The 15,849-nt window shown below is 41.2% G+C and overlaps 1 protein-coding gene across 1 annotated transcript in view; it reads right to left on the bottom strand.

Annotated features, from left to right (window-relative positions):
- The window catches only part of COL23A1 (collagen type XXIII alpha 1 chain), a 327,013-nt gene that overhangs the window by 74,993 nt on the left and 236,171 nt on the right, over positions 1 to 15,849 (bottom strand). Inside the window, exons 4-5 of the mRNA XM_054037338.1 lie at positions 15,622 to 15,629; positions 10,448 to 10,474 (exon numbers count right to left, since the gene is read on the bottom strand). Of these exons, the coding sequence (XP_053893313.1) occupies positions 10,448 to 10,474; positions 15,622 to 15,629 (35 nt within the window). The remainder of the gene's footprint in view (positions 1 to 10,447; positions 10,475 to 15,621; positions 15,630 to 15,849) is intronic.

The following is a 15,849-nucleotide window of genomic DNA, read 5'->3' as shown; positions in this document are numbered from 1 at the left end:
CTAGGGCGGGGCTTCTCCCGTCCTCTTTTTTGCTCGCTGAAATATGGTAACCCTAAAAAGGTACAATTTACTAATCGTCACGAGAAATTCCTGAACAGCAGGAACACACAGGAAGGACTGGTTTCAGAGTAGCAGCCGTGTTAGTCTGTATCCGCAAAAAGAACAGGAGTACTTGTGGCACCTTAGAGACTAACAAATTTATTAGAGCATAAGCTTTCGTGGACTACAGCCCACTTCTTCGGATGCATATAGAATGGAACATATATTGAGGAGATACAGAGCACAGTACTTAACACTGGAAACAGTCCCAGTGATGCATAGGTGCTGGAACGAGGGGCACTGAGGGTGCTGTCGCACCTCCTGGCTTGAAGTGGTTTCCATGATATACAGGGTTTACAGTTTGGTTCAATGGCTCTCAGCACCCCCACTATACAAACTGTTCCAGCCCCCCTCCACTGATGCCAATAGGACCACTCCTTTAAAACCAGAAGGGACTATTATGAGAGTCATAATTCCAGCCAGAGAATGGCACCCAGAGACTCCTGCATTCAGCTAATACACTGTGGTTGAACTAGAGTGCATCTTTTAGAAATGTTCAGTCGTGAGCGTCTGCAGGATCAGGCCTTAAACAGGGACTCTGATGTGGATGTGCAGTCAGTTTATGAGTGGAAAAGAGTATTTTCTTCATTCAGATGAAACCTTATTATGGAGACTCCTCTGTGCTGTAGTTTAATTGGGTCAGGGAGGGGTAAGACAAGTTTTCATGGCCTTGCTATTACATTTTCCAGGGAAGACATATGTTTTACAACTTGCTAATTCTGGCTAAAGGGCTCCATGGAAATTATTTAGGATTTAGATAGTTATGGGTTTACTTCCTAGCCAGGGTTTAATCTCAATCTTGCTATATAACTAAAGTGGCTGTTAAGATATGAAACAACATATTAAATGTATACATAGTATATCATTTTCATTAAACAGGCCTCGTCTACACAGTACACAAATATAACTAGGTCCGTTGGAGATACGATTTTATTTTCCTTTCGCTGAAATAGTTACACTTGTACAACCCATAGTGTGGACACAGTTATATCAGTATAAAAGGGTCTTACACCAGTATTGATTATTCCCTTTCTTATAAGGGAATATTGTACACACACACACACACACACAGTATGTACACACACCATCTGCATACAAACAAGTGACAGACTGTCCAGGTGCAGGAACATAAGAACGGCCACACTGGATCAGACCAAAGGTCCATCTAGCCCAGTATCCTGCCTTCTGACAGTGGCCAATGCCAGGTGCCCCAGAGAGAATGAACAGAACAGGTAATCAAGTGATCCATCCCGTCGCCCATTCCCAGCTTCTGGCAAACCGAGGCTAGGGACAGCATCCCTGCCCATCCTGGCTTATAGCCATTGATGGACCTATCCTCCATGAACTTATCTAGTTTTTTTTTTAACCCTGTTTCAGTCTAGGCCTTCATAACATCCTCAGGCAAGGAGTTCCACAGGTTGACTGTGTGTTGTGTGAAAAAATACTTCCTTTTGTTTGTTTTAAACCTGCTGCCTATTAATTTCATTTGGTGACCCCTAATACATGTGTTATGAGAAGGAGTAAATAACACTTCCTTATTTACCTTCTCCACACCAGTCATGATTTTATAGACCTCTATCATATCATTAGTCATCTCTTTTCCAAGGTGGAAAGTCCCTGTTTTATTAATCTCTCCTCATATGGAAGCCGTTCCATATTCCTAATAATTTTTGTTGCCCTTTTCTGAACCTTTTCCAATTCCAATACATCTTTTTTGAGATGAGGCGACCACATCTGCATGCAGTATTTAAGATGTGGGCGTACCATGGATTTATATAGAGTCAATATGATATTTTCTGTCTTATTATCTATCCCTTTCTTGATGATTCCCAACATTGTTTGCTTTTTTGACTGCTGCTGCACATTGAGTGGATGTTTTCAGAGAACTATCCGCAGTGACGCCAAGATCTCTTTCTTGAGTGGCAACAGCTAATTTAGATCCCATCATTTTATATGTATAATTGGGATTATGTTTTCCAATGTGCCTTACTTTGCATTTATCAACACTGAATTTCATCTGCCATTTTGTTTCCCAGTCACCCAGTTTTGTGAGATCCTTTTGTAACACTTTCCAGTCCACTGGATTGGGCATTGGATTGGAAATTAAGTAATCTGAATTCTATTTCCAGCTGTGCCACTGACCTGCTGTGTGACCATAGGCCAATCACTTCTCTGTCTCGCTTTCCATTCCCATGGTTTGTCTGTCTTATTTAGTTAGACTGAAAGCCCTGTGGGGCGGGGACTGTCTCCACTGATGTGTTTGTACGGTGTCTAGCACACCGGGCCCTGATCTCATTTGGAACACGTAGGCACCTTTGTCATACACTGCTTTAGAAAAAGGAGAGAAGCTAGCCAAAATGATCAGAGTTAGTTTTACTGAATGGACTGGAACATTGCACTCACTAGTATCTCGGGAGGATGTTAAACAAAGCCACTAAAGTTTGACATTTTTATATCAGCAGGTCCAGATAATTTGAATCCAAGTATTTTAAAAGAACTGGCTGTGGAGCTCGCTGGACTGCTATTGTTAATTTCCCAACACTAGAGAAGTTCCAGAAGACAGAAAAGAAAGCTAATATCGTGCCAATTTTTCATATGGGTAAATGGAATGACCTGAATAACTATAGGCATGTCAGCCTGGCATTGATCTCGGGCAAGATAATGGAGCGGCTGATTGGGGACTCGATTAATAAAGAATTAAAGGAGTGTAATGTAATTAATGCAAATCAACATGGCTTTACGGAAAATAGATCCTGTCAAACTAACTTGATATCGTTTTTTTAATGAGATTCCTAGTTAGGTTGATAAAGGTAATAATGTTGAAGTAATATACTTAGACTTCTGTAAGACATTTGAGTTGGTAGCGCACATTTTGATTAAAAAACTAGAATGATATAAAATTAACATGGCACACATTAAATGGATTAAAACCCGGCTACCTCATAGGTGTCAAAATGTAACTGTAAATGGAGAATCACCATGCAGGTGTGTTTCCAATGGGGTCCCCCCAGGGATCAGTTCTTGGCCCTATGTTATTTAACATTTTTATCAATGACCTGGAAGAAAACAAAATCATCACTGATAAAAGTTTGCAGATGACATAAAAATTGGGGGAGTGGTAAATAATGAAGGGGACAGATCACTGATTCAGAGCAATCTAGATCACTTGGTAGACTGAGTAAAAGGAACCAATATGCATTTTAACATGGCTAATGTAAATACGTACATCTAGGAACAAAGAGTGCAGGCCATGCTTACAGGATGGGAGACTCTATCCTGGGAACCCGGGACTCTGAACAAGATTTGGGATCATCGTAGATAATCAGCTGAACAGGAGCTTCCAGTGTCATGCTATGGTCAAAACAGCTGGGAGGCACAAACGGGAATCTCAAGTAGAAGTAGAGAGGTTATTTTACCTCTATATTTGGCACTAGTGTGACTGCTATTGGAATCCTGTGTTAATTTCTGATGCCCACAATTCAAGATGGATGATTATAAATTGGAGAGGGTTCAGAGAAGAGCCACGAGAATGATTAACAGATTCGAAAATATGCCTTACAGTGACATACTCAAGGAGCTCAATATATGTAGCTTAACAAAGAGAAGTTTAAGCAGGGACTTGATTACAGTCTTTAAGTACCTACATGGGGAACAACTATTTAATAATGGACTCTTCAATCTGGCAGAGAAAGGTATAACATGATCCAATGGCTGGAAGTTGAAGCTAGACAAATTCGGAGTGGCATAACAATGAAAATAATTATTATTACATTGGAACAATTTAATAATACAATTATTATTACATTGGAACAATTTACCAAGGGTCACAGTGGATTCTCCATCATCAACAATTTTTATGTCAAGACTGGATGTTTATCTAAAAGATCTGCTCTAGGACAGACATGATCACATAGTGATCTGGCCTTGGAACTTCTGAATCTACGAATGATGGAGAGAAAGAGAGAGCAAAATACAAATCATTTGTGGAGGGAAGCAATATCTCTGATTTGTCTTGTTTGTCCTGATTCTGGCATTCTCTCTTTAGTCCCAGCCACACTTCTGGGTATTTTAAGAACTATGATAGTCAGACTCGGCTATCAGTGGCCCTGGTAGTCTATACCGGGGTTTCATAACATTTCAGAAAATAAAAGAAACTACAGCTACATTGATAGCAAGAAATCTTACTATGGCCCTGATCTCACAAAATTTACGCATGTGCTTAACTTTACACATCTCAATGGGACCACTTGCTGCACGTCAAGTCTTTGTAGGATCAGGGCCTATAACTGTACTAGTTAAAAATGTCAGATGTTAACATGGTTCCATCCATTGTATGGACAGGGTTAACACTAGATAAAATATAAGAAGTCAAAGTTTTATAGTATTTGAATTAGGAGTTTTTCTAGGCAAAACTTTTTTGTGGACCTGTTCCACGTCTAATCTAATAGACTTTTAGAAACTGGGACTTCACCCTCACCCTCTGGTTTTCAGGCTACGTATGGGAGAAAACAGTAGATTAAAATTCAAATTGTTTTAATTCCCCGAGCAGAGGGGAGAAGTAACAGTACTCCAAGGAAGTCACTAACCGCCTACCCCAATCATTATAATTATAATCAGACTATTGGATTGAGTTAAAGTGCTTCACAATAATAACAGTGCATCTCTAGAGGATTCAGTGACACGAGGCATAATGAAAACACTTTCCTCTTCACCTCCCAGCAGTTATGAGAACGTTAAGAGACAATAACAGTTGATCACTTTGGCAATGGGTAGGATAGTTTAATAATCTGTATAAATAAAATTGTTTCCATAAATATAGCTACAAAAAGAAAGGCTGTTTTCTGCTGTGTTCTTTGCCAAGAATGTTACAAAGTTTATTCCTTTCCAATTTTGAACCAAATATATAAATGCTAAAGTTAGTCTTCTGACAATTTACTAACTTTACTATTTTGCCAGATGAAGTCTGCATTTAGAATAGCTCAGAAGCTATAATTAGTGATTACATCGTAGCCTAAAACTACCTAAGAAGTTTTGGGATTTTTTGTTTTTAATTGCAATCTACATAGATGAGCACAATAAAATATTTTTAGTTGTTTTAGAGCTAAAATGAAACATTTTACTCCTTCAGCTCTCCTTAGTCTTAGATCTTGATCCAATGAAGACTGTGCATAAAGCTACGCATGTGCTTACGTCGTCACAGTATCTGGGCCTTATTTTATACATAGGCTTGGCAGAATGTGCTTTTTATTTTTTATAATTGCAATAGATAATATCAATGTTTATTTTTAAGCATTCTTTTTCAATTTTTATCAAATTAGATTTTCACAGTTGCAAGAAATTACAGGGGATGAGAAGTTATTTAATGACAATAGATGCTGAGATTCAAAGAGTTAAAGCTTTACAAACCATTAAAACAGAAATCATCAACATCATACATCAAAATATACAAATTAAATACCCTTAAACCAACAAATCATACCTGTTTTTATTACTCATTTGCTAGTCCATTTGTAACAAGCTTTACTGGAAAGTCTAAATCACTGGATAGTTACTCTATTAAATTCTTAATTTGCCTATCTATAAATTTCAGTTATCATCAATGGAAATATTTTGTTGTTGGCTTGTGTGTGTGTATGAAATTGACATTTATCGCCGTTTACTAATAAAAATCGAATCCTCCCAAGCCTATTTATAGTGTCTTTAAAACTGGTTTTCAGGAAGCTTTAAAGCAGTGGTTTTCAACCTGTGGTCCATGGAATTTAATATAATATTCAGCCATGTGGTAGAATTGAATATAATATTACACCTCTGCTATACAATTTTACAGTATGGTGCAAAAAGCTTCCTGAAAGAAGGTAATTCACTATTAAATTCTATATTTTTTCTTATAACCCTATTAAATTTCTATAGAACTCTAATTGGTTTCATTCCTTTCAAATTCTACAACAGTTATTTTATCTTCTTATAGAAATAACTTTATCAACTCAAGATTAAAATAGCCATATATGTAACAAAACACTCCAGTACATCTGCTGGATTCTACTGAGATCCCAGAAATGTAAGTGTCATGTGCATTTATGACACTGGATGAAGAACCATTTGACTTAGACTTGTTATTTCCTAATATGCCAAAGGTTACATGTAGTTATTTCATTGGCTGAGGGATATATAGATGAAAAGGAATTACTTTCAACTTTTTTTAAAAATACACTGTTCTTGGAAATTTAGAAGACGGTAGAAAGAGCATCCCTCTATCTGCTCAGAGAACTACATCCAGTTCTGCCCTACGTTACAGCCATGCAATCCTATTGGCGTGTACAGTTGTAACTGAGGGTAGAATATGACCCTAAAATGTAAGCTACATCAATTGTCAAAAAGCCATGTGTGGAATAGACAGCAGACATCCCATCCATGCATCACAACAGATGGAGGACTTTTTAATCCTCCTTTAAACTCATGCGACAGAAACAAAGCCAAAATTTCTTTCTTCCACAACAATGCCCGTTATTGAAAATATTAGGGCAGTTTTTGTATTTTATTTTACTGTCAAAACCTCAGGTAGTGTAAATATCCAGCCCCCCCACAAATGTCCTGCAGTGTTCAGAGCTACACTTATCGTGAAGGCAAGCAGTTGAACTGACCTCACCGCCAAACGTTTCCCATCTGTATATCATAAATTCACAAAAGGGCATCCTGACACAGTGATGATCACTAAAGGGACTGCACATGAATTCAGGTTTCCATATGCAGTATGAGACAGCTAGAGGACAGAAAGCAAGCCCGCTAGCTAGCTAATCTCTTTTTTATAAATCACGAATGAGTAACAAAGTTAACCGCAGCCGCATGTGGAGCACAGACCATCTTCCAAGAATCTACCTGTTCAGGAGTGACTCAATCATTAGACCAGTTTGATTAAGCAATTGGATGCGATGGAGGCCAGGATGCGATGGAGGCCAGCACGTGCTACTACTGAATGTGAGACACGAATGCCTGCTTTTATTTAATCTAACCCCTTTCCTCTCCAAAGGGCACTGGACTCTTCAGAAAAGAGAGATACTTTTGCCTCCTTCTTAGATAAAGCTACTTATTGTGCTTACAGCTCTGTGGAAGCAGTGGTCTGGGGTTCGGATGAGTTCTGGCAAGTCTCACTGGCAGGTTCAGCTCACTCAGTTTTGCAAATATTTTGACCAGGCTCTTAAAGCGAAACTGCATGAGCTACCTGGAGTGCAGGGCCTAGTGGGGTAGGAGGGAAACAGCAGCCACAGTGGGGCAGCTACAGGGCCCTGCCCTCCTGCAGGCAGAAAGGCGGGGTGAGGAATAGGTGGAGCTTTGACTCTGTTTCCTTCCCATGTTCTGACCAGCCGAGCTGTGGTAATGGGGGCACCAGGAAGGGGATTGTGACTAGTGTGCTCCCTCAGGGCAGATTGTAAGGTTGCATCCGAGCCCCGTGTAACTGAATTATTTATTTCCTTCCACCATTTCTGGTTTTCAGGAGCCTGTGACTAAAACAACACTCAGCAGTGCCAAAAATATCATTGGGATAAAAAAAACCACCACCCCAAACCCAACAAAACAATATTTCCCAAGGGCAGCACTAATTTATACATGGTTAGTCAGCATCCTGCTGAAGAAGAAAGTCATTCTAAAAGTGCTATTGAATGGTCCAATTAGAGCAAAACCTTCACGCTTAATCTTTAATAAATTAAATTCTTAACTTCTGATAAGCCACTTAAGCATTTCTGTAAACTGCTGTTCGGTGGTGTTTGCTGTTCTTCAGAAGGATTTCTACTGGTTGTTCCCTGGCACGTCGCAGTTTGCAAAGAGTTGTCTGTGTTGCTATGAACATTCATTCTGGGGTTGGCATTTTCTCCCGGTCATGACAACTGGGTCCTTTTGAGGGGAGAGGGAGGATGTGTAAGTACCTGAGGCCTTGCCAGCAGTGCTACTCTGGGCAGAAAGTGCAAGGAGCTTAAGAGAACTCACCACCCTGTTGCTGGATTGTTCCTAGAAACCTTTTCCACAGCTATGAAGAGGTTAACTCTCAAGCTGCTGCCATCTGCAAAGTGTTACCACGACCTTGGAGCCACTGGCAATCAGGATTGGTTCAGGCAGTAACCCTGCCTGCAAACATCCTCTCAAGTCTTTAACCCGGAGTTCACACAGCCCTAGGAAGCTACTCTATAGTGGTGTGTGGGGCAGTCAAGCAACTCAGGAAAAGCCCATGGTGCTATGTGGGGGAGGGAGCAGGGGATGATATGGTCAGAGCAGGAGTTGCAGAGGCAGAACAGGTTTTAAAAGGGAGAGTCACTTAGTTTTATGTATAATTTTGACCAAAAAACACCAAGTGACTTTGGACACTTGTAAGAATCCTCACGCTGGATGTGGTGTAGTGAGTACTCAGTGGTCACCATTAAAAGGCCAAAAAACCCAGGAATTGCTACACTCTGTCAGATACTATATTAGAAAACACTAACCCTTTAAACAGACACTCTCCAAATACCACACCCTTGCATTGGCTGTCAGCAGGGGGCACTGAACCTGGGAATCTTAAAGCATGTGCCTCTACTTGCCTGAGCTAACAGACTTATGTCTATTAACCAAAGTTGTAGCAGGCTCATCAACCACTATATGCAACCAGCCACCACTAGAGGGGGACAGGGTACCACTCTGAGTGGGTGTAGGTTACATGAACGGTAGTTGTAATTTCCTCTGGAAATAAGCAGTCCGGTTGACTATAAAGTATTACAAAGAATCTTGCAGGTCTCCTACTGTTCCTTTCAGAACGGGTTTTTATACTGAGTTTAAGTTATTAAAACCAACTGGAAAGGCAACTACATACTTTCCTGCTATTGATGTAATGGAATAAAAGGCTTGTCTTAGAAATTCATTTACTATTACATTGCCCAATCTGGGAGGCCGGCGTCCCCGAGGAAATCTCTGATCTTTTCCCGGGGCGGCTCAAAAACAAGTCCCGGGGAAAATGAAAAGTGGAAACGCTTTTCTTTTTCCCTGTAGTCATTTTTACTTCAGCCGTTCGTCCATCGCACACTGAAAATTTCTGCTGTTTGCAAAGTGGAATTAAGCCAGAGCACAAGGAGGAGGAAAACAAGAAAGTGCATTTTCCCAACAGCTTCTTTTAAAAAGATGTCTGTCATGGCAAGGAGAAGCCTAAATAGTTTTCTGTCTCTTAGAAGGGGAACATCAAGAAACCCTGACAGAGATTCAAGCTACATAGTGTGAATTGTACATTATTCACAAAAGCAGCTGCAAAACTGCGGTGCACTGTAACACTAATGGACGTACACTGTGATTTCACTGACTGATTGCACACAGCATATGGAGCAATCACTTCGCTCACCACCGAAGTGCAGGCACTTGCTCCATTCTGGGGTGGAGCATGGCAGGTGTTTAAAAATGCACAGTAGTTACACAACAGGGTAGAGGGGCAGATGTAAATCCACAATTTGGGATTTGGCCAGAATCAGGTTAATACTCCTACTCTTCAGTGTCACAAAGTTGTTACAAAAGAAATAGCCAGGACCTTGGTTTAGTCTCTCCTCAGAAAGAAGACACCCTCTGGCTGAACAGCATCCCTCAGAACCACTGCAAATGGGAACAGCACCACATACTGAATTACCAGTACTGCTCCATACCACTCCTGAGTCTTCCCCAAGTGAGCTAACTCCCAGCATGGCTGTCTCTAAGGGTGCGGGGGGCCTGGGGCGGACGTGACCAATCCGTCACTTCCAGGACCGGACTGTCACTTCTGGGATGACTGCACCAGCCAATCGCACTGACCGCAGGGCCTGGAGCGGTCGCCCTGATTTGCCGTACCCAAAGGACGGCTCTGACTCCCAGGGACTGAGGTCAGCATTGCTTAGCTGTGAGATCACAGTTGGAGGTGCTAGGGTGTCACATGCTGTAACACACTTTTGAAGAGAACAGTTGGTATATTTTTAGATATGGATACATCAAGGCTTATTTTCAGGTATCTGTGCATTTCCTTCAGAAAATCAACACCCAAACTAGGCCCCTCTACTGCTGAGCATTAACATAGGGACCTATCCAAAGGTCCTCACTCAGTTTATACTCTGGCAAGCTCTCAGTGGTTTGCTTGAGTGAGGCCTCCCTACAAATATGCAGGGAGTCAGGATTTAGCCAATAATCGTTAGTATAAAATACACAATCTGCTCTAGAGCTGTAGGATTAAATCCCATAACTACTGAAGGGAGAGGAAAGGAAAAAAACCAAACTGAGACAGGCAAAGAAGCGATGGCTGATGGAAAAAGAGCGAAATGCGAGGAGTAGCTTAGAAGAGAGTAAAATACAAACGGCATGACAGAGTTACCGGGTAGCCATCTCGTCCTGACTGCCCCTGTGTGGAGTGAATAAGCGAGACAAGAAGAAAAAGTCAGTCACAGTAGCATGACAACACATTGCAATATGTAAAACTCGGAGCCTGACCCACGCAGAGGGCTTAGTCCCTGCTGCATCCTCGGCAGCCAGTGGGAGGCGCAAGAACTCAGCAACATTTAAGGTGCAGGCTCTTACAAGAGGAACTTTTCCTACTGGAGGGGAAACTGACACACGTGTGACTCAAATACAAATCTCTTCACCTTTCATTTGTTTTTGACTTTTTGTAAACATTTGCTACTTACCAAAGGCTTTGTTCCCACACACCCATCCCCTCCTCTCATGCAATCCTACGGTGGAGACAGGGACATATTGCCAGGCCCTGCTGCAGGCCAGCAGGCAGAGTTCCCCACAGAAGTAATGAGGAACATTACTCCGCTTTAAGCAAACTGATGGCAAGATATGGATGTGCTTTGGCACGGTGCCCCCTCTGGGTTGGGGACCCTTTCTTGAGAAAAGTAATGGGGAGAAGCAGGAGGAACCCTGGCACTGCGTCTCCGTTTGTGTGTATGGCTTTGTGTTTCCCGGTCTGTGAAGACCTCAGGGGAATCTACAGGATTAGGAGCCCAATCTGTGACCTGGGGCATTTCAGCAGTATGTGGGGACAAACCCCAAACTCCGCCCTCACTTGATGGAGGGATGTGGGTGAAGCACTCCTGTGAGGATTTCCCCTCTCCACATCCCCCTTCCATTGTTTTTTCCATGGGAGGGGGAGATTTCCCAACCCCACTCAAGGTTTTGCATCTGTTTAGGGTGAAGCTAAAATAGAAGTTGGGCTCTACACAGAAAATATCTTATTTAATCATCCAGATCTGCAACATCAGCAAAGGGACACAAAACACAGCTGGCCAAGGACATTTCTCATTTTCTATTCTCCTTGTTTTTCAAAGTAGTGTTTGCAGCTAGATATAGGGTTAAACATGTAGTTAGCTGCCCACTAGGATATACAAAAAAGTATCCAAGTTATACAGATTCCAAGTACAGAGCTGTTAAATTTCAGGGTTGTATCTAGTACAGCAATGTCATGTGACACTGTATACATGGACTTTATTGGCATGGTGTTATTATACAATGGTAGCTGCATTCATACATTTCTTATTGCATCAACTTTCTATATTTTCTCCTCAAGTTTCCTCTAGTCTAAATACAGTAGCATCCACGTCTACTAAAGAGACACTGCAGTATTTAACACACACTCTACAGAAATGTAGGTTCTTCCAGGAACAAGACATTAATTACAATAACAACTCATTTAACAAATCATAGACTTCAGATAAAATATACAGTAAAATTTTTATGAAGGTTTATGAACACTGAAGCATAAAATATGTAAGTAGGAAACACTGTGTAAATCACAACCCTCATTTATTGGTAAGTTTCCATGGTCTGTACCTTAATGCATAAAGTGTTTGTTAATATCTGTTACAGTAAATGTTAAATTATAGTGTATGGTAAATCTATCCTTCAGATTGTAGAAATTTCCTACTCGGCATGTGATTTTAATATCCTCTGTAACTGAGTCTTTATAGAGTAGTTGACTAGCACACTCCTTATCCTACAGACAGAATGATCCATCATCTAACAGCCCTAAGTACTGTACCACAGATTCTAATACTTCATACATGCAACTAATTTATGACAGCTAAAAATAAAACACCAGAACAACTATTACTAGTGGCCAACATAATTGAGAATGCATTTTAGCATAATATGACGCTATATGTATAGAATGTAATCAGTTCCTTATGGCCAAAAATCAAGAAACATAAGAAAGCAATAGACTTAACTGCAATGCTGCTGACATAAAATAACATTGTGTTTCTGTGGGTTTTAGGACTTTTTTTTTTTTTTTTTTTTTTTTTAAAAGAAAGTCTTTGTCAAGAGTTGTAGTTTAAGCCACAGATTTAGGGCTTATTAAGAAAAGTTTTACAAAAGGTTTAAAAAAAATGTAAATGGGTGTAGGCAGAAAAGAGTCTTGTTTGTGAATAAAATGTTTGTAGTTGTGTAGCTGCAGGAGCTCCCCCTAGTCGACCTTCCTAGCTGCCTGACATGGCTGCGGGTCTCCCCAAGAGGAGGAAGTCTCTGTCTCCAGTGTCCACGGAAGTGGGCGCCAGCCCACCAGCTAATTGTTCCATCAGTCTTAACCCCTTCGGGGGCTACTGGAAGGGCTCAGCCCTGAAACATTTTGATGCAAAAAAGGAAAATCAACTCAGTACTGGACCACCCCCAAGCTTCCCGTGGGGTGTCCTTGCCCTTTCCTTAGGGTTTGGTTCCTAAGCAGTCTCTTAGAGCATTGCTCTCTACTGGGGGCTAACTGCTCCTCCCCAGGGGCTGCTCCAGCTAACCTCTCCACCAGCAAAGCTCCGTTTGTGCAAAGAGACAGAGCTCCATCCTTCTTCCTGGCCAGTCAGCCCTGGACTGGGCCAGGTTCTCTCCTTTTATTCCTTCAGGCATGGCTAAACAGCGCACGGTAACCAGCAAGTCAAAGTGACTGGAGACTAAAAGAAAATAGTTTCTAAATTATGTTGTTCAAGCTAAATCGGATTAATAGAAGTGAACAGACAGCACATACAGTGACATTTCAGGCCTCGATCCTGAACTTGACAGGATGCAGGCAGACTGCAGACACCTTGTGCTATCAATTGCAGGAGTGGAGCCTAAATTGTTAACATATTCGCTTTTAATAATTTAAGGTTCGGTAAGCAACAAATGCAAAGAAATGTGTCTTTTAAAATATATAGGGAGTTGGAAGCAGATCATCTTTTTAATGTTTACCTACAAATAAACTAAAAATAATAATAATAAAAAAATATTTTTCTGAATTCCAATCAAATTCAAATCATTTCATACATTGCAGAACACAAATTTAATCCAGAGGTAGGGTGACCATACGTCCCATTTTGGCCAGGACAGTCCCTTTTTTAAGCCCTGTCCCGGCCGTCCCAACTTTTTTGGCAAAAGTGGGCATTTGTCCCATTTGCTCTTGCCAACTTGATCACTTGACAAACGCACATGGGACAAATGCCCAGTTTTGTAAAAAAAGTGGGGCGCAGAGGAACGTGCGGGGAGGCGAGCAGCGATGCCAGCCCTGCACGGGGGGGGAGGCGGGGCTCGCACAGGAGGCAGGCATGGCTCGGGCGAACAGCGACCACAGTCTCATGAGGGGGGCAGGCAGGACTCAGGCGAGCAGGGATGCCAGCCCTGTGTGGGCAGAGGGGAGGACTTGGGCTAGCCCCAAGCAGTGTCCCGTTTTCCCTTTGGGAAAAATGGCCACCCTATCCATAGGGTACTGTAGTCATACTGGGGAAACTGCCCAAAATATACCATGAAAGCTCTCGGGGGTTAAATTCTGCTGGTGTAAATCCAGAGTAGAATGTCTCAAAGATGGAGCCTTATGGCTTAGCGCTAGTAGGTCAGGGTGTAGAATGATTTTGCTGAAGAAGCAAAAACATGCTCTGGATTTTGTGCATAACCGGGAAGTTCAGGAACCAATACCCAGCTCACCTCAGTGCCAAGTAATCTGGAATCACTTGCCTCTAAATTGTCTTTCCCCCAATAAATGTTCCCTCGCTAATATTACAGAGACCCATATACTCATTGTAGTATGTGGATAAACAGACTATGCTGAACTTTTTAATTAGAAAATATTTACAGGAAAATGATTTCACTGACAGACTAAACTCCTAAATACCAGCAAGCTAGGACAAATTCATTTGCCGGGGCTTCTGCAGACAGATACCCACACTGACTGATTGCTAATACCGTGCACAACTTTTATAACAGAATGTGTGCCTGGGTAGGGTTTCAGACAAGCCCCATTTCCCTCCCCTCAAGGGGGTTATCGGTCAAAATCATCGTTAACTGCACATTCTTCTATGGTTCCCACTAAAATCCAAGCCAACGTAGCAGTTTTGCCCACATTTCTCCAAGTTTTCAGATTAAAAAATGAACCTGAAATAAAAATGAAACCTCAAGGGACATAAACGCACATTAACTGAAAGTATAAACACAAAATATTGTTCAAACCCACACGAACTAACACTGTTGAGTTTTACAACCCTAACATTTTACTTGTGTTTCATCATCGGTTCAAGGTTTTAAATGAAATATATAGAATTGGAGATTAACTAGATCAAAAGATGGTTTATCAATGAATTGCAAAGATTACAGGAATAACTCCCTCCCAGTCTCGTTGGGCCTTGGCAGGAAGGGAATGGTATTTGAAGAAACAGACACTGACATTACATTGCTCATCAAGAAAAGCACGGCAGGTTTGAAATATAGAGTAGGACTTTCAAAAGCTGTTGAAGGTTTTAGATGCCTTTCATTGACTTTCAGAAATCAATGGAGGGTGGCCGGTGCCTAATTCCCTTAGGTTCATTTGAAAATCCCACCCATGACAGAATTTAACTGATGCCAGTAAGGCTAACTTCTCACTGTAGGAGCACTGGGAGAGTAACAGATTTGGGGATTTCATTGGAGGGGATAAAGACGGATGTGTCTGAAAGTTTTCTTAGGAGGAGGGATTAGCACATATTCAACTGCCATCCCTTCAAACAATGCAGTCACCATAAAGGTTCCGGCCATGCAGCGAGAGATGTTTATTACTCACCAAACAGGCCCGAAGAGAGAAGAAAGCCATACATTTTTTTGGCTGAATCACAGTGGTGTGGGGCTATCAACATCACTAACGACATGCAGTATCAACCAACTGAGACACAATAAATGGGAAAAGCGAGATGGACAGTTTTCAAATTTAAAACATCAAAACATTAAAATATTAATACAGTGTGCAAATTTTTTGAGCATGGAGACTGACCAAAGAATTCTTTAAAAAAAAAAAAAAGAGAACTATGTTTTTTTACAGAATATTTGCTGGGTTTTAAATTGCCACAGGCTCCTTAGGGCAGCGAGTTAAGCATTTTTAAAGCTTTTTTTTTTTAAACTACTTGTCTACAATCAAGAGGGGGAAAAAAAGCAGCATCTGGTACCAATTTTCCTTCCATACACACCTCTACCAAAAAAGGCTGTTCTTGTGAAATGATACAGAAAGGGAAAAAAGAATTGCCTTAACTTTGTTGACCCAAGAGTAAAATCCACGGTACTTACTGCAGGTCCTGAAAAACAAAAGCAAAACCCCAAACACTTATTAACCACAAGAAAGCAAAGTATCATTCAATACAACACAGTATGTGGCAGGGAGGGTCAGGATGTCAGAGCAATATTTCTACTTTGCATCAAGTTTGGTGGCATTCCACATGTAGATAAAACACAGCATCTACGACCCGGTTCTGGAGTGAGTGTTACGCAGCTGTACATGAAGATTCAATTTTATCC

The sequence above is a fragment of the Malaclemys terrapin genome, chromosome 8, assembly GCF_027887155.1.
Source record: "Malaclemys terrapin pileata isolate rMalTer1 chromosome 8, rMalTer1.hap1, whole genome shotgun sequence".
Lineage (NCBI taxonomy): Eukaryota > Metazoa > Chordata > Testudines > Emydidae > Malaclemys > Malaclemys terrapin.
The sequence above is the reverse complement of the archived record's forward strand: the minus strand, read 5'-3'. Positions and strand labels throughout refer to the sequence as shown.